This window comes from Anomaloglossus baeobatrachus, chromosome 6 (assembly GCF_048569485.1).
Source record: "Anomaloglossus baeobatrachus isolate aAnoBae1 chromosome 6, aAnoBae1.hap1, whole genome shotgun sequence".
NCBI lineage: Eukaryota > Metazoa > Chordata > Amphibia > Anura > Aromobatidae > Anomaloglossus > Anomaloglossus baeobatrachus.
Window position 1 is genome coordinate 560509974 of NC_134358.1, and position 23442 is coordinate 560533415.

Genomic DNA, 23442 nt, shown 5'->3' on the forward strand with positions numbered 1-23442 from the left:
CTCAGTGTACCTAGTGGCATCCTATACGTGGCTATTGGACTTTGCTATAGTCCCACTAGTGCCAAGACATTTGCAGAGCGCATCTGCCTGCGTTGCACACTCCAACTAATTATAACTAAGCCATTATACTAGCACACACTCAGTGTACCTAGTGGCATCCTATACGTGGCTATTGGACTTTGCTATAGTCCCACTAGTGCAAAGACATTTGCAGAGCACGTCTGCCTGCATTGCACACTACAACTTTTTTAAACTAAGCAATTTTACTAGCAAACACTCAGTGTACCTAGTGGCATCCTATACGTGGCTATTGGACTTTGCTATAGTCCCACTAGTGCCAAGACATTTGCAGCACGTCTGCCTGCGTTGCACACTCCAACTAATTATAACTAAGCCATTATACTAGCACACACTCAGTGTACCTAGTGGCATCCTATACGTGGCTATTGGACTTTGCTATAGTCCCACTAGTGCCAAGACATTTGCAGCACGTCTGCCTGCGTTGCACACTCCAACTAATTATAACTAAGCCATTATACTAGCACACACTCAGTGTACCTAGTGGCATCCTATACGTGGCTATTGGACTTTGCTATAGTCCCACTAGTGCAAAGACATTTGCAGAGCACGTCTGCCTGCATTGCACACTACAACTTTTTTAAACTAAGCAATTTTACTAGCAAACACTCAGTGTACCTAGTGGCATCCTATACGTGGCTATTGGACTTTGCTATAGTCCCACTAGTGCCAAGACATTTGCAGCACGTCTGCCTGCGTTGCACACTCCAACTAATTATAACTAAGCCATTATACTAGCACACACTCAGTGTACCTAGTGGCATCCTATACGTGGCTATTGGACTTTGCTATAGTCCCACTAGTGCCAAGACATTTGCAGCACGTCTGCCTGCGTTGCACACTCCAACTAATTATAACTAAGCCATTATACTAGCACACACTCAGTGTACCTAGTTGCATCCTATACGTGGCTATTGGACTTTGCTATAGTCCCACTAGTGCCAAGACATTTGCAGCACGTCTGCCTGCGTTGCACACTCCAACTAATTATAACTAAGCCATTATACTAGCACACACTCAGTGTACCTAGTGGCATCCTATACGTGGCTATTGGACTTTGCTATAGTCCCACTAGTGCCAAGACATTTGCAGCACGTCTGCCTGCGTTGCACACTCCAACTAATTATAACTAAGCCATTATACTAGCACACACTCAGTGTACCTAGTGGCATCCTATACGTGGCTATTGGACTTTGCTATAGTCCCACTAGTGCCAAGACATTTGCAGAGCGCATCTGCCTGCGTTGCACACTCCAACTAATTATAACTAAGCCATTATACTAGCACACACTCAGTGTACCTAGTGGCATCCTATACGTGGCTATTGGACTTTGCTATAGTCCCACTAGTGCAAAGACATTTGCAGCACGTCTGCCTGCGTTGCACACTCCAACTCATTATAACTAAGTTACATTGTCAGGGATATTTATTCTTTATTATTCTGCTGTTAATAAAGCTAGACCACCACTGCAATCTTCACCACCTCTCAATTTTTACTACCACATTTTCAGTCCACAATCTTGTCGCAATCAACATGAGTGGCAAAATGACAGATGCTGGTGGAAAGGGGAAGAGGCGTGGTGGAAAAGGCAAAAAAGGTTTTGTCAGTGGGGAAGGTGGCAAAGCTCCATTATCATCTGCTGAAGATAGACCATCTACTAGCAAAAGTAAGATGTCTACTACTTATTGTGGACAATCCGATGTGCTCCCTTTATTACGGACACGAACAAGAGGAACAAAGGTAGATGATGGGCAAAAAAGGAAAATGCTTGAATGGATCTCAAGTGGTCCAACAAGTGCCCTCTCAGCCACTTCAAGTACCGCATCCAAAAAACACCATTCCTCTGAGTTGTCATCCCAATCGCACTTGATTTCTCCCAGCTCTGAAGTCTCCATCAGCCCTGCACAGTATGGTGGAACTGAGATGGCTGAGTCTGCAGAGCTGTTCAGTCACACTATAGCCTGGGAATCAGAGGTCTGCTCCCAAGCTACAGTGAGTACAGAACAGGAAATGGTCTGCAGTGATGCCCAGAACCTTTGTGACTCAGATTCAGGCCGTGAGGACCAAGTTTCTGAGCATAATGTTGACCCTTTGTCACAAACTGTAACACCTGTGGTTATAGACAATGAGGAACATACTGATGAAGATGAGACTCAGATACCCGATTGGGATGACAACTTAAATATTCGGTCAGGGCAAGAAGAGGCTCGGTCTGAGGGGGAGGGGAGTGCAAACACAACAATTGATGATGACGTTCTAGATCCCACCTACTGTCAACCCCCAGTCAGGCACTCGAGGAGGTCAACAGAGGTGGTGGAGGAGGATGCAACCGACGACGAAGTTACCTTGCGCCTTCCTGGACAGAGTCGGAGCACTGGTAGCACGTCTACAACTGCATCCTCAGCCACCACTCTGCCTATGAGCATTATTCGGGGTGGATCAACAGGTCGCATGGCCTCTAAGCCTTGCCTAGCCTGGGCCTTTTTTCACATCGAAAAAGATCGCCCAACTCATGTGATATGTAACATTTGTCATGATTCTGTTAGTAGAGGTCAAAACCTCAGCAGTTTGACAACTTCTTCCATGAATCGTCACATGAATAAATATCATAAGTCCCGGTGGGAAGCTCACCGTGCTGCAATGCCGGCTAGCGGAGCGAACCATCCACCGCCCGCCCCTTCCAGTGCATCCGCGCGCTCTTCATCTTCTAGGACTGTGGGGACAGCTGTCACACCTGTTTTTCCACGCAAAACTTCCACCACTGTAACCGCAACAGGCAGTTTGCTTGTAAGGTCGTCAGTTGGTTTGGAAGGGGAAACAAGTGAGTGTGTACAGCTCTCTCAGACATCGATAGCACCAACGTTGGATGAAGGCAACATCATGTCTCCGCCTGCACTTTCCTCACAAACCTGCATTTTTCCAGGGACACCCTACTCAACACCGTCTACACACAGCAGCCAGATCTCTGTCCCTCAGATGTGGTCAAATAAAAGGCCACTTCCTCCGACCCATGACAAAGCTAAGAGGTTGACTCTATCCCTCTGTAAGCTGTTGGCTACCGAAATGCTGCCTTTCCGCCTAGTGGACACACATGATTTTAGAGAGCTTATGTCTGTCGCTGTGCCCCAGTACCAGATGCCTAGTCGCCACTACTTCTCTAAGAAAGGTGTGCCCGCGCTACACCAGCATGTCGCACACAACATCACCGCTTCCTTGAGAAACTCTGTGTGTCAACGGGTGCATTTCACCACCGATACTTGGACCAGTAAGCATGGACAGGGACGTTACATGTCGCTGACTGGGCACTGGGTAACTATGGTGATAGATGGTGAAGGGTCTGCTGCACAAGTCTTGCCGTCCCCACGACTTGTGTGTCAATCCTCTGTCTGTCCAAGTTCCGCCACAGCTTCTGCATCCTCCACCTCATCTGGGTCCTCCACCTCCGCCCCAAGCCTGCCTGGTCAGGCCACCAGCGTTCTCACTGCGCAGAAGGAATCACGCACGCCTCATTACTATGCTGGCAGCCGAGCGCAACGGCATCAGGCGGTCTTTAGCTTGACATGTCTTGGTAATAAGAGTCACACAGCTGAGGAGTTGTGGTCAGCTCTGCGGTCCGAGTTTAATAAATGGTTGTCTCCACTCAACCTGCAGCCTGGTAAGGCCGTGTGCGACAATGCTGCAAACCTGGGTGCGGCCCTTCGCCTGGGCAAGGTGACACACGTACCTTGTATGGCTCACGTGTTGAACCTTGTCGTGCAGCAATTTTTAACACACTATCCCGGCCTAGATGGCCTTCTGAACAGGGCACGAAAACTGTCTGCTCACTTCCGGCGTTCAAGCGCCGCAGCTGAGCGACTTGCATCGCTCCAGAAGTCTTTCGGCTTGCCGGTTCATCGCCTGAAATGCGATGTGGCGACACGCTGGAATTCAACTCTCCACATGTTACAGCGACTGTGGCAGCACCGCAGAGCCCTGGTGCAATACGTCATGACGTATAGCCTGGGCCAACGAGATGCAGAGGTGGGGCAGATCACCCTGATGGAGTGGTCTCAGATCAAGGACCTATGCACCCTTCTGCACAGTTTCGACATGGCGACGAATATGTTTAGCTCTGACAATGCCATTATCAGCATGACGATTCCAGTCATTTACATGCTGGAGCACACGCTAAACACTATTCGGAGTCAGGGGGTGGGACAACATGAAGGGGAGGAACTACAGGAGGATTCATATGCGCAAGGGACAACAACATCACCAAGGTCCAGACGTTCATCATCACCAACGCAGCAGGCATGGGACCATGGGGAACAGGGATCGACAAGGGCGCATAGTAGCAGGCGAAATGTTGAGCAAGGTGCAGGAGAACATGAAGAAATGGAGGACGAACTGTCCATGAACATGGAAGACTCAGCGGATGAGGGAGACCTTGGTCAAATTTCAGTTGAAAGAGGTTGGGGGGAGATGTCAGAGGAAGAAAGAACGGGTAGCACCTCTATGCCACAAACACAGCGTGGACTTGGTCCGCATGGCTGCGCAAGACACATGAGTGCCTTCTTGTTGCACTACCTCCAACATGACAGTCGTATTGTCAAAATTAGAAGTGATGATGACTACTGGATTGCCACACTATTAGATCCCCGGTACAAGTCCAAATTTTGTGACATAATTCCAGCCATAGAAAGGGACGCACGTATGCAGGAGTATCAGCAGAAGCTGTTACTCGATCTTAGCTCGGCTTTTCCACCAAACAATCGTGCAGGTGCAGGGAGGGAATCTCCCAGTTGTAACTTGACAAACATGGGACGGTCTCGTCATCTTCACCAGTCTACCCGTACCAGTAGGACCGTATCTGGTGCCGGTAACAGCAATTTTATGGAATCTTTTCATAATTTTTTTAGACCCTCTTTTGCAAGGCCACCAGAGACAACAAGTCTGACACATACTCAACGGCTGGAGAGGATGATACAGGAGTATCTACAAATGAACATCGATGCCATGACTTTGCAAATGGAGCCTTACTCATTTTGGGCTTCAAACATAGAAAAATGGCCAGAGCTCTCCAGTTACGCCTTGGAGATTTTGTCGTGTCCAGCTGCCAGCGTTGTCTCTGAACGTGTCTTCAGTGCTGCTGGGTGTGTGCTGACAGATAAGCGCACGCGTCTGTCCAGTGACAATGTGGACAGACTGACGTTCATCAAAATGAACAAGTCATGGATCCACAAGGAATTTACTACCCCTGTGTCATCCTGGGGAGAGTAAATGCTTGTGGATTTGGAATGTGCTTGATGCAAATCAAAACATCCTGTTTGCAACTAGGGCCCAAGTGCTGCCACTGATGGGGTGGGTGTCTGTGTGGCCCAATTTTTGGAAAAAAGGGAGACTCCGCTTGGAGTAACCCTTGCTTGATGTGTTTTTAAAAGAAGCCAAGATGAACAGAGCTGGGATCAGGAAAGACTTTGCTACCTACCCCGGTGTCATCCTGGGGACGGATAAGAATGGCGTATTTTTGAATGTGCTTGATGCAAATCAAAACATCCTGTTTGCAACTAGGGCCCAAGTGCTGCCACTGATGGGGTGGGTGTCTGTGTGGCCCAATTTTTGGAAAAAAAGGGAGACTCCGCTTGGAGTAACCCTTGCTTGCTGTGTTTTTAAAAGAAGCCAAGATGAACAGAGCTGGGATCAGGAAAGACTTTGCTACCTACCCCGGTGTCATTTTGGGAACGGATAAGAATGGCGTATTTTTGAATGTGCTTGATGCAAATGTAGCTGTGAAGTGTACAACTGGGGCACAACTGCTGCCACTGAATGGGTGGGTGTGTGTGGGGCCCAATTTTGGGAAAAAAAGGGAGACTCCGCTTGGAGTAACCCTTGCTTGCTGTGTTTTTAAAAGAAGCCAAGATGAACAGAGCTGGGATCAGGAAATACTTTGCTACCTACCCCGGTGTCATCCTGTGGACGGATAAGAATGGCGTATTTTTGAATGTGCTTGATGCAAATCAAAACATCCTGTTTGCAACTAGGGCCCAAGTGCTGCCACTGATGGGGTGGGTGTCTGTGTGGCCCAATTTTTGGAAAAAAGGGAGACTCCGCTTGGAGTAACCCTTGCTTACATTGTTTTTAAAAGAAGCCAAGATGAACAAGTCATGGGTCAGCAAAGACTTTGCTACCTACCCCGGTGTCATCCTGGGGATGGATAAGAATGGCGTATTTTTGAATGTGCTTGATGCAAATGTAGCTGTGAAGTGTACAACTGGGGCACAACTGCTGCCACTGAAGGGGTGGGTGTGTGTGTGGCCCAATTTTTGGAAAAAAGGGAGACTCCGCTTGGAGTCACCTTGCGGTGTTTTACATGATTTTAGAAGGGCGTGCCATGCCTATATCTGTGTGTCCTCCTCTTTTTCCTTGTCCAGCTGTTTTGTTTTCGCATGAGTATATGTCCTTGTCACTTTCCAATGTGTTTGAGTTGTTTGTCACCTTTAGGACACCTTTGAGGGTGTTTTCTAGGTGTTTTTCTGTGTTTGTGATTGCCTGCCATTGTTTCCTATGCAGTTCGAGTTCGGTTCGTCGAACGTTCGACGAACCGAACTCGAACGGGAGGTCCGTTCGGCGAACCAACCTCGAGCCGAACCGCGACCGGTTCGCTCATCTCTAGTTAACACATCATCCATGCAGTGCCCCATCACATTGGTTCCCAGCACTATTTTTGGGTTATGATCACTGGGTTCATTCATGATCACAATCATACCCTGGTGTTGCAGTTCGGCTTGCCCCACTGTCATAGCTACTTGTTTATACCCCACCTGGGTCAATGGAAGTCCATTAGCAGCAATCAATGTTATACTATTGTCTGGGGGCGCCAGTTCATCTACGGCCCAATACCGCTGGTACAACGTGTATGGTATGGTAGTTACCTGTGATCCAGTGTCCAAGAGAGCCATCACTGGTATGCCGTCCACAGCCACGGGGATGATAGGGCGGGCCCCGATATATCGGTCCCGCCAGTCCGGGGGGCCACGATGTTCTACTCCTGAGGATTGGCCCGGGGCCCCAGGGGTTGCTCGTTTAACGGGCACTGTCGGTAGTAGTGACCCGGCTTACGGCACTTGTAGCAGATTGGGGGTCTGCTCCGCGGGTTGTTAGCACTTTTCCGCTGCATCCAGGGAACATCCTCGGGACTGTCAGCAAGCTGGATCTGTGCTGGAGGCTGAGGTCTGGTCAGAGGTTGTAGTGCAGCCAGGATTTTGGCAAGGTCTCCGTCCATGCGACGGACCTGGGCTGCCAGTTCTTCCACTGTGCTGCTGGGGGCTGCAGATGTTGGAGCGGTTGATTTGGCTGAGGCCGCCACAACGGGAGCCGTCTCAACGGGCCACGGGGCGGGTTCCAGACCTTCGGTTGCTGGGGGCTGTAGTGCTTTAATGGCCCGCTCCTTTAACACAGCAAAGTCCACATCAGGGTGTTCCAGGGCCCACATCCGGAGTTGCTTACGGTCCTCAGGGGACCTCATCCCCTGCGCAAATTGCTCCACTAACATCTTGTTGCTATCCGCCTCATTGATAGGATTCGCCCGCTTCAGCGTGCGGAGGGCGGTCTGCAGACGTAGAGCATAGTCCCGAATGCTATCCCCAGCTCGTTGCCGGCACTGGTAAAACTGCATCCTCAGCTCAGCTTCAGTCCGGGTCTCGAAGGCAGTCTGTAGCTTCTCAAAGATGGTGGCTACAGAGAGCCGGTCCCCCTCGGCCCAGGTCTCCGCTTCCTGCTCCGCCGCACCGGTTAACTGGCCTAGCACTATCGCTGCACGTTGCTTATCAGTCAGGGGGTACAGCTCTAGCAACGGGTTAAGCTTTTTCCGGAAGGCCTGTACGGCATCCGGTTTCCCGTCATACTGCGGTAGCCAGGCAGCTCCGGGCGCATAGGGCAAGAAAAACGGCATGACCTGAGCGAGCGTGGGGGCCGCGGCACCTCCCGCCGGTACGGCCGGGACCTGGGCAGGTCCATTCCCATCCGCGGGTGCCGCTGCGGCTGCGACCACCGCTCCTCCAGCGGCTCCGTCGGGCGCAGACATCTTGTTTCCGTCCCCCTTAGCTCTTTCCGGTCCCTCCTCTCTCGGGGCGGGGTTTTGGCCTTCGCGCCTCTACTGCTCGAGAAGACGCTCGAGCGGGAACTTTTCGCGCCAAAGATGGCGGCTTCTGAAATTTTTCTGCCGGATACCTCCGGCGGTAACAAGGCGCACCTCTACCAGACGGCAGAGCGGTAAGATCCTGTTCGTGATGCCAAGTTGTGGCGGGCGGGGAGGAGGGTGTCAGCACACCGCGCTCACCCCTTCTGCTCGGGTCCGGCTGCTCAGTGGTGGCTCGAGCCGTAGGCCAGATCCCGGGGGTTTCTTCGAGCGGCGCTCCTCGCCCGTGAGTGAAAGGGGGGTTGTTTGGGGTGTTGGGATAATGTCCGTGACGCCACCCACGGTTGTGGTGATTGGTAGCACCACCGCTGCTTATTACGGGGATCCCGGGGATGGTGATGTGGAGCAGCCAGGTGTTGTGTTGCCCCTCCGTGGGTAGGGGTTGGTGATCCCGGGGCCCGGTGATGGCTTGTGAGGTGCAGGGCCTGGTGGGCGCAGGGACGCGGGGGCAGCGCTGTGCCTTGCGGCACGGTGGTACTCACTCAGCCTGAGACACGGACACAGTTTGTACGGTAAACCAAACGGCTGGTAGGACGGTCCCACAGGCGGCTGCTTTGCTTTCCCGGTAGGTGACGGTGATGTCCCTTTTCCTTGCACCTGTATGTACGGTTGGTTGCGATGGGTCCCCACCGGTAACCCGCTCCCCGGCTTCAAGCTGGGCCGGAGGAGCACTACACTTTGCCCGCAGGCGCTGGCCCTCAGAGACTGGTGCCCTGGCGGTGGCGGTGCCTCTGTTGTACGGGTTGGGCTGTTGCCTTCAATCGGGACTTGGTTGTTGGGGGAATCTACGTCCCCTTCACTGACGGATTCGGCAAATCTGGCGACTCCTAGCCTTGCCGGGGTCCGAGAGGCCCCTGCCCTGGTGCTGACTGTCTTTCGGAACACTGCTCCAGACCACCGGGCACACAGCCAACGGGGTCCTTCCAGGAACTTCCAAACGGTCCCCCTCCGGACAGTCACCGCCGTCGCTGACCTTGCTGTTCTGGCCCTACACAAAGCTGGACCTCCAGGCTTCTCTCTCTCTATGTCACCACACTTGCTCTCCTCCTTTACCACTTTTCTTTCTTTTCTGTCACTTGGTTGTTTACTTTAGCCACACTGGGCTACTCCTCCACTCCTTCTACTTCCTCCTCCCAACTCTATCTGCCTGGTACTTCCTGCCCCCAGAGCTGTGATCTCCTTGGTTGGCGGAGCCAACCGCCTGGCCCACCCCCTGGTGTGAATCGTCAGCCTCTGGAGGAAGGCAGCAAGGATTTGTGGTTCAGCTTAGGTGTGCCTACCTGGGATGTGGGGTGTGGTGGTGTGTGACCTGTGTCCCCTGGCTTGCCCAGGGCGACACACCAAGCATAGGGCCCGGTGTTGGCGCTGGCACCCGGCCGCCCGACTCATGGGCACCAAAGTGGCCATGTGACCTGCCAACATTGGCGGTACACCACTGCATATCAGGAAATTAAAAAGTCCTGCGAAGACGCCACCAAAAAAGTGGTTTCCACTTGAAATACTTTTAATTGTAAGTGCTTCAAAAACCTGAGTGTGCACAGACCCCGAGAAGCCCTTATAATCTCATTGTCCGCGGCGTCTCTGCTTTTGATGCCAGAAAAAAATACAGAGCAGAAAAGGCGCCAGTAATAATAATAATAATAATAATAATAATAATAATAATAATAATAATACATGAGCACCGGACGACCATTTTAGGGATTTAATTTGACCACAAATATCACACCAGTTCTTTTTTACCCTCTCCATGGAGCACGGAGGGGCCTGGTGGCCGGAGAGGAGCTCTGGAATGCCTTGCAATGATACTGAATGATCGGTGCCAACTTTTGGCAAGGGGTGAAATATGCCTGGAGGGCAGGGAGGGGTCCGGTGTCAACCTCAGGTAATATAGCTTGCTGACAGCGACATATGGCGGCTCCATTAGCTGTGATGGAAAAATTGGGGCCGTATTGACAAGGTTTAGGAGGAAACCGGAGACGACCTGCTTTTTGACACATGCTGCACTTAGTGCAGTCGTGGAATACTATCCACAGGAATATAACAAAGTCATAATTAGGGATTTGTCTTAGTATGGAAGGAAACATTCCACTTAGAATCGGAATGTAGGACACGGTGTAGACACCGAGCACCGAGAAAAGACCGAGAGGGATAAGTGTGGTGAAGGATTAACTCATTCATGCCTCTCATAGGTCGTCCTCTACTAATATAGCAGGGCCAAAGCAGCAAGGTAGTGCTAGGTTTGTTATTTAGTGCAATGCCCCATGGTAAAACAGAAAGCTTGTCATTTTTCACAATAACAGCATTAACAGTTAACATAATTCTGAAAAATAATTTCTAAAATTATTATTATTATTATTATTATTATTATTATTAATAATAATAATAATAATAATAATAATAATAATAATAATAATAATAATAATAATAATAATAATAATAATAAATAATTAACATAAAACTGAAAAATAATTTCTAAAATGAATTATTAAAATAATAATATGAATACTACTAATAATAATAATTGTTAACATAAAACATAAAAAAAATTCAAAAATGAATAATATTAAAATAATAATAATATAATAATAATTGTTAACATAAAAATTATTTTTAAAAATGACTAATATTAAAATAATAATAATTAACATAAAACTAAACAAATATTTCTAAAATTAATAATATTAAAATAAAATAATAAATAATAATAATAATAATAATAATAGCTAACATAAAACTGAAAAAATATTTCAACAAAATTAATAATATTAAAATAATAATAATCATTATAATAAAAATAATAAACATAAAACAGTAAAATTATTTCTAAAATTAATTTAGAATATTAAAATAATAATAATAAAATAATAGTTAACATAAAACTGAAACATTATTTCTAAAAAATAATAATATTAAAATAATAATAGTTACATAAAACAAAAAAAATTCTAAAATTAATTAATACTATTAAAATAATAATAATAAAAATAATAGTTAACATAAAACTGAAACATTATTTCTAAAAATTATTATTATTATTATTATTATTATTATTATTATTATTATTATTATTATTATTAATAATAATAATAATAATAATAATAATAATAATAATAATAATAATAATAATAAAAAACATAAAACAGTAAAATTATTTCTAAATTTAATTAATAATATTAAAATAATAATAATTAACATAGAACGAAATTAATTCTAAAAATTAATAATATAAAATAATTAATAATTATTTATAAAATGTATTATTATTATTAATAATAAAAATAATTTGCCATTTAGTGTCTAAATAATACTGTCACGAGAGGCCGAACAGTTCCACCATTTATTGTGAAAACTGCACTGCCATAAAGTGTATACAATGTGAAAATATTACTGCCATAAAGTGTCCAAATTATACTTTCCAAGTAATAGCGTCCAAACAGTACCAAGATATATTGCAAAAATAATACTATTATATAGTTAAAAAATAATGCAATCACAATGTCCAAACAATAACATCAGCAATTGACAAAATACAGCTACAAACTGTTATATAGTGTCCAAACAATACCACCATGAATTACCAAAATAATACTACATTTTAGTGTCTAGATAAGACTGTCTTATATATAGTGTTCAAATAGTGCCACCAGATACTGTAAAAATAATACTGATATATAGTTGAAAAATAGTAAATATCCATATCATCCAAATGATGACATCTTATGACATCTTAAATAACCAAATTATAGTGCTATATGGTGTCTCCATAACACTGATATATAATGCCCAAACATTACCACAATGTTGCCAAAATAATACTGCCACACAGGGTCTAAACAGCGGTACCATTAATTCCAAAACTAAAAATGTTGCAATATATTGCATTCAAATACTAATGTAACATAGCGTCTAAACAATGAAACCATAAATTGCCAAAATAATAAGGGCATATAGCATTTAAATAATTCAGTCACAGTGTCCAAAGAGTGTAAACTAAGGGCTCAAAAATAATACTGATATATCGTCTAAAAATATTACATTTAGTGTCAAATCAATTCTACTACATACAGTGGGAAAATAAGTATTTGATCCGTTGCCGATTTTGCAGTTTTCCCCACTACACAGAATGGAGAGGTCTCTAATTTCTATCGTAGGTAACTTCCCCTGTGACAGAATCCTCAAAAAAATCCAGAAAATCCCATTGTATGATTTATAAATAATTAATTTGCATTTTATTACATAAATAAGTATTTGATACAATAGAAAAACAGAAGTTAATATTTGACAGAAACCTTTGTTTGCAGTTACAGAGGTCGGACGTTTCCTGTAGTTCTTCACCAGGTTTGCACAAACTGCAGCAGAGATTTCGGCGACTCTCCAAACAGATCTTCTCCAGATCTTTCAGGTCACTCCTCCATACAGATCTTCTCCAGATCTCTCAGGTCACTCCTCCAACAGATCTTCTCCAGATCTTTCAGGTCACTCCTCCATACAGATCTTCTCCAGATCTTTCAGGTCACTCCTCCATACAGATCTTCTCCAGATCTTTCAGGTCTCTCCTCCATACAGATCTTCTCCAGATCTTTCAGGTCACTCCTCCATACAGATCTTCTCCACATCTTTCAGGTCACTCCTCCAAACAGATCTTCTCCAGATCTTTCAGGTCACTCCTCCATACAGATCTTCTCCAGATCTCTCAGGTCACTCCTCCAACAGATCTTCTCCAGATCTTTCAGGTCACTCCTCCATACAGATCTTCTCCAGATCTTTCAGGTCACTCCTCCATACAGATCTTCTCCAGATCTTTCAGGTCTCTCCTCCATACAGATCTTCTCCAGATCTTTCAGGTCACTCCTCCATACAGATCTTCTCCACATCTTTCAGGTCACTCCTCCATACAGATCTTCTCCAGATCTTCCAGGTAACTCCCCCATACAGATCTTCTCCAGATCTTTCAGGTCACACCTCCATACAGATCTTCTCCAGATCTTTCAGGTGACTCCTCCATACAGATCTTCTCCAGATCTTCCAGGTCTCTCCTCCATACAAATCTTCTCCAGATCTTTCAGGTCACTCCCCCATACAGATCTTCTCCAGATCTTTCAGGTCACTCCTCCATAGAGATCTTCTCCAGATCTTTCAGGTCACTTCTTCATACAGATTTTCTCCAGATCTTTCAGGTCACTCCTAAACACAGATTGGCTCGAGATCTTTCAGGTCACTCCTCCATACAGATCTTCTCCAGATCTTTCAGGTTTCGGGGTTGTCACTGGGCAACATTGAGTTTCTGCTCCTCCAAAGATTTTCTTTTGGGTTCTGGCCTAGAGACTGGCTAGGACACACTAGGTCATCCAGGACTTTGAAATGCTTCTTACGGAGCCACCCCTTAGTTGCCCTGGCTGTGTGTTTTAGGTCATTGTCATGCTGGAAGACCCAGCCACGACCCATCTTCAATGCACTTACTGAGGGAAGGAGGTTGTTGGCCAAAATCTCACCATACATGATCCATCATGTCTTCAATACAGTGCCGTCGCCCTGTCCCCTTTGCAGAAAAACGCCCCCAAAGCCTGATGTTTCCACCTCCATGCTTAACAATTGGGACGGTGTTATTGAGGTTGTACTCACCCTTCTTCTTCCTCCAAACACGGCGTGTGGAGTTGATACCAAAAAGATCTATTTTGGTCTCATCTGACCATATAACCTTCTGTCATGCCTCCTCTGGATCATCCAGATGGTCATTGGTGAACTTTAAACGGGCCTGGACATGTGCTGGCGTAAGCAGGGGGACCTTGCATACCCTGCAGGATCTGTTACGGCATAGTGTGTTACTAACAGTAATGTTTGAGACGGTGCTTCCAGCTCTCTTCGGGTCATTGACCAGGTCCTCTAGTGTAGTTAGGAGCTGATTCCTGACCTTTCTCAGAATCATCCTTACATCAGGAGGTGAGATCTTGCATGGAGCCCTAAACCAAGTAAGATTGACAGTCATCTTCCATTTTCTAATAATTTTACCAACAGTTGTTGCCTTCTCACCAAGCTGCTTGCCTATTGTCCTGTAGCACATCCCAGCATTGTGCAGGTCTACAATTTTGTCCCTGGCGTCCTTAGACAGCTCTTTGGTGTTGGCCATGGTGGAAAGGTTTGAGTGTGATTGTGTGGACAGGTGTCTTTTATACAGTTAATGAGTGTAGAGTAGGAGAAAAAATAACAAGTCTGTGAGAGCAGAATTCTTGCTGATTGGTCGGTGATAAAATACTTATTTCATGCAATAAAATGCAAATTAATTATTATAAATCATACAATGGGATTTTCTGGATTTTTATTCTGTCACAGTTGAAGTTACCTATGATAATAATTACAGACCTCTCCATTCTGTGTAGGTGGGAAAACTTGCAAAATTGGCAGAGGATCAAATACTTCTTTTCCCCACGTTATTAGACTGGGACGACACAATGACGTGGACCATGAAACAGGCTGAGAGGCCAAACATTACTGTATAACGCTACTAAGTCACAAGTGTAACAAGCAAGTCACAAAATATCCAACTGATTCCGACGTTTTGCAACTTGCTCGTTGCATGACCTTGTAGGTCAAAATGTATCTCCATTCACTTGCAATGAAGCTGAGGTCCATAGTGAGCTTTACCACACAACCTGTGCCAAAGGCGTCAGATAGCCCAAGTCTAAGAACACTTTATTACTATCTAATGATATCAGGGCAGATTTGCTGAAGTCAGAGGGTAAGTTATGCCATTGATTTGGATTCCCAGACTTAAAAACTGAAACCTTGATTTAGCTGGATTAACTTTTTCAAAATAATATTCTCTTATTTATACCATAGATATACCCCAAATGTATTCATTGTATCTTAGCATATTTTTTTTTACAATTTTCTCTAATAATTTCTGCAACAGTTCCCAAAAGTTTTCAGTATTATATTAGTCATAAACTCGTACATGGGGCAGTATTATAGCAGTTATATTCTTGTACATAGGGGCAGTATTATAGTAGGTATATTCTTGTACATAGGGGGCAGTATTATAGTAGTTATATTCTTGTACATAGGGCACAGTATTATAGTAGTTACATTCTTGTACATAGGAGCAGTATTATAGTAGTTATATTCTTGTACATAGAGGGCAGTATTATAGTAGTTATATTCTTGTACATAGGAGCAGTATTATAGTAGTTATATTCTTGTACATAGGAGCAGTATTATAGTAGTTATATTCTTGTACATAGGGGGCAGTATTATAGTAGTTATATTCTTGTACATAGGGGCAGTATTATAGTAGTTATATTCTTGTACATAGGAGCAGTATTATAGTAGTTATATTCTTGTACATAGGGGCAGTATTATAGTAGTTATATTCTTGTACATAGGAGCAGTATTATAATAGTTATATTCTTGTACATAGGGGCAGGATTATAGTAGTTATATTCTTGTACATAGGGGCAGTAATATAATAGTTATATTCTTGTACACAGGGGAAGTATTATAGTAGTTATATTCTTGTACATAGGGGCAGTATTATAGCAGTTTTAGTCTTGTACATAGGAGCAGTATTATAATAGTTATATTCTTGTACATAGGGGCAGCATTATAGTAGTTATATTCTTGTACACAGGGGCAGTATTATAGCAGTTATATTCTTGTACATAGGGGGAAGTATTATAGTAGTTATATTCTTGTACATAGGGGCAGCATTATAATAGTTATATTCTTGTACATAGGGGGAAGTATTATAGTAGTTATATTCTTGTACATAAAGGCAGCATTATAGTAGTTATATTCTTGTACACGGGCAGTATTATAGCAGTTATATTCTTGTACATAGGGGGCAGTATTATAGTAGTTATATTCTTGTACATAGGGGCAGTATTATAGTAGTGATATTCTTGTACATAGGAGCAGTATTATAGTAGTTATATTCTTGTACATAGAGGGCAGTATTATAGTAGTTATATTCTTGTACATAGGGGCAGCATTATAATAGTTATATTCTTGTACACAGGGGCAGTATTATAGTAGTTATATTCTTGTACATAGGGGGCAGTATTATAGTAGTTATTTTCTTGTACATAGGGGCAGTATTATAGTAGTTATATTCTTGTACATAGGGGCAGCATTATAATAGTTATATTCTTATACACAGGGGCAGTATTATAGTAGTTATATTCTTGTACATAGGGGCAGTATTATAGTAGTGATATTCTTGTACATAGGGGCAGTATTATAGTAGTTATATTCTTGTACATAGGGGCAGCATTATAATAGTTATATTCTTATACACAGGGGCAGTATTATAGTAGTTATATTCTTGTACATAGGGGCAGTATTATAGTAGTGATATTCTTGTACATAGGAGCAGTATTATAGTAGCTATATTCTTGTACATAGAGGGCAGTATTATAGTAGTTATCTTCTTGTACATAGGGGCAGTACTATAGTAGTTATATTCTTGTACTTAGGGTGCAATATTATAGGAGTTACACTTGTATACGTAATGTTCCCGGTACATTTGTATAAGATGGTATCTGTACTTACCATGAGCCATTCTGTGGAACCAATAATATGCAAAGTCCACACCAAGAAACGTCAACCACCAGGTCCAAGAAGAGTCCCAAGGCAATTCTAGCATCCTGTAGTTGTTCCATACATATATGTAAGTGGTCACCTCAACGCCTCTGAAGACAACACTGTAGTTTAAAGAAAAGTATCACCAGTATTAGTAGTGTTGGAAAAATACTTTCTTTTTTTTGCTCGTACAGGGAATCTGTCAGGCGATTTTGTAGTACAATACTAATGTTATCTTCATATAGGATTTAAGAAGACCTTTCAGAATCAGTAACTTTTATAGCTCTACCTTTTCCTGTTATCTTGTTGTAAGCTCCATAGAATTCAGTGTGTAGTAATCAGTGAAGTGTATGTAAATACTGCACTGCACATTCACTGCTCCCCTCCCATCTGTCAGTGCTGTCATTAGTGTTAGTAAATCTGAACTGAATTTGCACTGCTGCCGGGACCCATACCCTCTGTCACTTCTCAGCAGTGATAGTGAATGCACTGAGAGGTGGGAGCAGTGAATATGCAGTTTGTATTTACATTTGCTTGATGAGCTACTAGTCACACTGAATTCTAGGGAGCATAAAACAAGATAGCAAGATAAGGTAGAGCTATTAAAGTTACTGATCCTGAAAGGTGTACTTAAGCTCTTTTGAAAGATAACATCAGGATTGTACTACAAAATCGCTTGACAGATTCGAAACTTTTAATGTTAAATGATATATCAAGATATTATCCAAATCTGCATTTGCCATCTGTTGGTGGTTTTCCGATGAGGGTCTCAGCGCACACTTATCCCTGCGCCCTCCTGCTGGATCAGAGATGGCACAATGCACATTCTTCAGGGGATTTGCTCTTGGGCTTCATTTTTAGTAAGGAAAATTTAGAACTAGACTAGAGGTGATGATGAGGAGCAACATAACAGGAAAGCAGCTACCTACAACCTGGAACGTTTCAGTTGCTGAAAATCTATTGTAGTTTAGGCAAAACTGCAATACCACATCCATCCTGTGTTCAGGGGTGGTGCTCTTTTAGGAAGAAAGAAGGAGTGTTTTTCCATTTATCAGGACTAAATTGGACCTATTCCTGAGAGCCCCTTGGAAGCCAACCTTGACTATCCTCCTCCTTAAGATGTCATTGATCAGTAGCAAAACTGCAATACCGCATCCATCCTGCGTTCAGGGGTGGTGCTCTTATAGGAAGAAAGAAGGCGTGTTTTTCCATTTATCAGGACTTAACTGGACCTATTCCTGAAAGCCCCTTGGAAGTCAACCTTTCCTATCCTCTTCCTTAAGATGTCATTGATCACAGTCGCTCACTTCTTCACTTCTATGGGTAGAAGCCTCCAACTCCAGCTATTATGGCTCTACTCCAGGCTGATATCTGCAAAAACCCACCGGCAGAGCACCCAAACCTGACTCCTCCTAATAAAATGTCTGCTTCTCAGTCACTTCCTCCAGACCTTCCTAGTAACATAGATGGTAATTCTAATTCACACCTTTGGGTCCCCAGTAACCCACCACTCAGTGTCTCCATAGATTTCTTGAGTCCCACTGCCTCTCTTGGCTATGATATAGCTGCTGTGACCTCCAGGTTATGGATATGCCTCCAGTAGACAAGCTCAAGTCTAAGGTTTACACCAGCCAACGGCAGGTCTTCCGGGCACCACAGGTGGACCATCCACGCCAAAATTGTTTCCTTATTATGAACGTCTCTCAGTTCCTCCTATTGGTATGATGGCACAGCTTCCCCGTATCACAACATGGCTCTGGGTACCATGTCCCACCAAAAAAAAAATCAATGGAGGAGCCCAAGGTCAACGCATATTTTGCCATTAGCTTTCCCTCTCATCTCTGCCATACACAAGCATGCTTGGCTTGGATTGATTTGGTGTCATGGCGTTAATTCACATACCTCCTCAGTTCCACCCCACTCACCATGCTCATCGCAAGCCTTCTCGTGGCAGGCTTCCCTGCCGAGTTGCCTTCGGCAGGACTCCTCTGCACTGCTGCTTCTGCATGTACTTCGATTTGGCCGGTCTCTGCAAGAATTTAACTCTGCTGTGTCGTGACCTATTCCGTGCGAGCGGGGTCTATATTAGGCAACTCCTCCCACCACTCCTTGCCCCAACATTGGTTCCTAGTTCCTTGTCTACTAGAGTCCTGTTCTCTCCTATATTCTTGTGTTGATTCTCCTGTATTTGACCTGGCCTCTTTTCCCCTCTTGTCTTTCTCTCCACTCCTGACCTTGGCTTTGAATGCCAATCCTGTGCTATCTTCCCCAACCTTAGACCATGTGACTACTCCTCTGTCTTACCCTCCTGTACTTCTGACCCTCCGGCCAGCTGCTGCAGTTCCAGGGACTGTCCTGGAGGGCTACTTGGTGTCTACCGGCAGCCCAGCCAATCCCCACCATCAGAGGCTCTAGTGAAGACCCAGTAGACTCATAGTCACACCCCTCCATGGTAAGCCGGCCCATGGCGCAGTACACACCTACTAGCATGACACTTAGTTTGGCTTGGCCGACCATGCATATATTTTGATACGAAGAGAATAAGTCAAATGCCCAGGGAAACAATAGGATGAGGCATTGTAATTCACCATACCCAATCCTTCCCTTTCCCGAAAAAATCATAACAGGGCACTGTAATCCAACATGTCCAATCCTTCTCAATCATGAGCGGGGGTTGTATTTCATTATTTCCAAATCTTCTCTCTCACAAATAATCATGATGGGGCATTGTAATTCAACATGTCCAATCCTTCTCAATCATAAGCGGGGGTTGTATTTCATTATGCCCAATCGCTCTCTCCCCCAAATAATCATGATGGGGCATTGTAAGTCAACATGTCCAATCCTTCTCTCTCAGATATTGTATTCCAATATACTCAGTCCTTCTCTCTCCCAAGCCATCATGGTAGGGGATTGCAATTCAAATTGCCCAATCCATCTCCCTCCAATCAATCATGAACAGATATTGTAATTCAATGAGGTCAATCCTTCTGTCTCTCAACCAATTATCTGTCACTAGCGCATTGGGGTCTTCATACACATGACATGGTCAAATTGGGTCATGTTGTGTGAACAAGGGGTTATGACCTTGACTATTGGTTGCTATTCGGTCCATTGGAAAATCATCCATTATAGATGGATAACCCCTTTAAATATGTCTGTGAAAATAAAGCATACTGTCACGATCATCTTCCTGCATGTAGAGACCAGTGACGGCCTTTGGACTGGAACCTCTCATCAGGTTCTCTTCATTTAAATGGGTTTCATTTCTCTTGGCACTGAAGTGGTTAACTCCCAGTTTTTTCTATTGCAGCTCTTCCAAAGCAGTTCCTTGCTGAGTGATAAACTGCATTCACTAAGCTATCACACCCTTCAGCTTTAAATAGTGGTGCATCCCAGCATTCCCTGCTGAAGATACAAAGTCATTTGTGTCCTGGCCGCCTTTGAGGAAGGTTCTGCTAGGCTGGTTCCTGTGCTCAGGCTATATTCTTTTGTTTGTTAATTTTCTCCATTTGTCTTTTATTCCCTGGTGTGTTGTTAGTGCAGCGGTGAGGTCTAGTGAACCCCACCTGCAACTCACTAGTCAGGGTTACTATTGGGTCTTTGCAGGGTCCCAGGTTCCTGTTCAGTGACAGTTACGTAGACTATATAGAGACTGGTGAGGAAAGAAGGGACAGTTGCTGGTCAGGTTAGGAGGTGCCCACCTACCCCTCTCACTAGTTCCAGGGTCTCCTGTTGTTTTTGTGTCCTCAGTGCCCCCTTTTCATGTGTTTTTTGTTGTGCTTCAGATGCACGGAGGTCTGAATGCACCCCGCCATGCTTGCTTCACCCAACGAGCGTGATACATACCCAATAAGAACACATGCCTAGACCACAAAGCTCGCACTTTACGGCCAGGAGTTCCATAGTGTGTCACATATTTTAGCCTGAAATTAAAGGTAAGGAAATATTCCAGCTATCATTATATTATTAAGGAAGAAAGAAACCCCAGAAGTACAAAGAGCAGCGACCGGATGCCAATCAGCTGCTGCGAGGAGAAGGGGATTTGTAGAATGTGGTTCCAATTGTTTCACATTTTAACTCGGGTCTTGGGATAATGGGGCACTGCCACTCGAGTGGCGGAAACCGAAATCCCCCATTTCCTGCACAGGTGCCAGGCGTTAAATGAGGTCTCGATTTACTGCCCTGTCGAGGAGAGCCGCGGCGCTGACACAAATCCACCTGAAAAACGGCTGCGGGAACCCGGCTCGTGCCGATAATCCCGGTGTAACTAAACTAACGGGTCAACGTTATTAAGTGACAATTAGAAAGGAGAGATCAATGATGTAGAGGAGCTTCTATGATAAAGAGCGCACCCCGAATTAATGGGCCAGTACCCTAAAATCTATCCACCGCAGACCTGTTGTTTTTTTTGTGCCGAAACTTTCTCCAAATCAGTAAAACATTCTGCTCCTGAGAAGGGATGGAACCGGCGCTGCAGAAATCTTTGGCTCAGATGTTAATGATTTTCTCCAGTCTTTCTTCGTGAATGGGGGGTGTTGGGGGGTCTCGGCCCGGAGACGTCCACTGAGTGGATTTTGTCAGCCCTGCTAGATTTTTATTCAGGCTGAAATCTGTTTGACTGCGGCGGAAACCTGAGCCCTGAGCTGCAGCCTACGACAAGACTTCCTAACACCTCCAATGGAAATCCAGATGTAGCAGAGCTGAACGTGCAATTTAACTCTCTGGCACTGTGCCATATACTCCTGAAGACAAATTATTTTGTCCTACCATCCTCATTAAAGATAGCGGACCAGGGCTATCCACCTTCATTTATAACATTATAGCATAACCCCTTTATGACACTTATTTTAGGCCATAAAGGGATATCCCATCTTGGCCCTTTATGGCAAATCCCATAATATTATTACAAATAAGGGTTTTACCACTGGTATCCACATCTATCTTTAGAATGCGGCCCTATCTAATGACATATGTGTACTGTGGCATAAAACAAGGCAAAATTACACCTAGGAAGACTACCAACCAGGAACTGTGACTTGCTCTCAGACTTTGACTCCTGTCAGTCCAGATTCTCAGAAGGACTCCCGATTCCTAGTCACAGAGGGACCACAGGTGTAAGTGAGTTTTTTTCATCTGCATTCCACCAGCACTATAGGTGCTGAAACGTCCTTTCTCTGTACGGCCCAGCATGCATTGCAAATAATCCCCACCATTTCCTGTGGATAATCAAAAACCAACCCCTTGCTACTTGTAAAGAAGCAAGGACCATTCAACTTCTTATAGGATGATTAAGATCTGCCCCCACTCCCTGTAGAGAAACAAAGACCCATCATCACATTCTGTTGAGATGAAGACTTACCCCTACTTCCTGTATAGAGACAACGACCTACCTCTTATTTCCTCTAGAAAACAAAGACCCACCCCTACTTCTTATAGAGGCAAAGACCCACCCTCAAATCCTGTAGAGAAATGAGGATCCACCTCAAATTTCTGTAGAGGGAAAGATACTGCCCCACTTCATGTAGCGTCAACTCACCTCTTACTTCCCATAGAGAAACAAAAACCCACCCCCACTTCCTGTAGAAAGATCAAAACTTGCCCCCATGTCCTGTAGAGAAACAAAGACCCGCCACAGATGTGTAGAGAAATAAAGACCTATTCTCAAACACCTACCCCCACTTCCTGTAGAGATACAAAGACCCACCAACACTTCCTGTAGACAGAAAAAGACCCACCTCCACTTCCTGTAGACGGAAAAAGACCCACCTCCACTTCCTGTAGACGGAAAAAGACCTAGAATCACTTCTTGTAGACAGACAAAGAACCAATCCCACATCCTGTATAGAAACAAAGACCCACCCTCACTTCCTGTAGATAGACAAAGACCCACCCCCACTTCCTGTATAGAAACAAAGACCCACCCTCACTTCCTGCAGATAGACAAAGACCCACCCCCACTTCCTGTGTAGAAACAAAGACCCACCCTCACTTCCTGTACATAGACAAAGACCCACCCCTCACTTCCTGTAGATAGACAAAGACCCACTCCCACTTCCTGTATAAAAACAAAGACCCACCCCCACTTCCTGTATATAAACAAAGACCCACCCTCACTTCCTGTATAGAAACAAAGACCCACCCTCACTTCTTGTAGATAGACAAAGACCCACCCCCACTTCCTGTAGATAGACAAAGACCCACCCCTCACTTCCTGTAGATAGACAAAGACCCACCCCCACTTCCTGTATAAAAACAAAGACCCACCCTCACTTCTTGTAGATAGACAAAGACCCACCCCCACTTCCTGTATAGAAACAAAGATTCACCCTCACTTCTTGTAGATAGACAAAGACCCACCCTCACTTCCTGTATAGAAACAAAGACCCACCCTCACTTCCTGTAGATAAACAAAGACCCACCCCCACTTCCTGTATAGAAACAAAGACCCACCCTCACTTCCTGTAGATAGACAAAGACCCACCCCCATGTCCTATAGAGAGGCAAAGGCCCAACCTTTCTTCCTGTACACAGAAAAAGACCCCCATCAGTTCCTGTAGATAAAGACCCATCCTCACTTCCTGTAGAGAAATAAAGACCCACCCTCACTTCC

General features: G+C 44.6%; 1 protein-coding gene across 2 annotated transcripts in view; it reads right to left on the reverse strand.

Moving 5' to 3' along the window:
- The window catches only part of AGMO (alkylglycerol monooxygenase), a 267587-nt gene that overhangs the window by 231378 nt on the left and 12767 nt on the right, over positions 1-23442 (reverse strand). For both annotated transcript variants that reach the window (XM_075316878.1, XM_075316879.1), the window contains exon 4: positions 16800-16951. In XM_075316878.1, coding sequence (XP_075172993.1) covers positions 16800-16951 — 152 coding nt within the window. The remainder of the gene's footprint in view (positions 1-16799; positions 16952-23442) is intronic.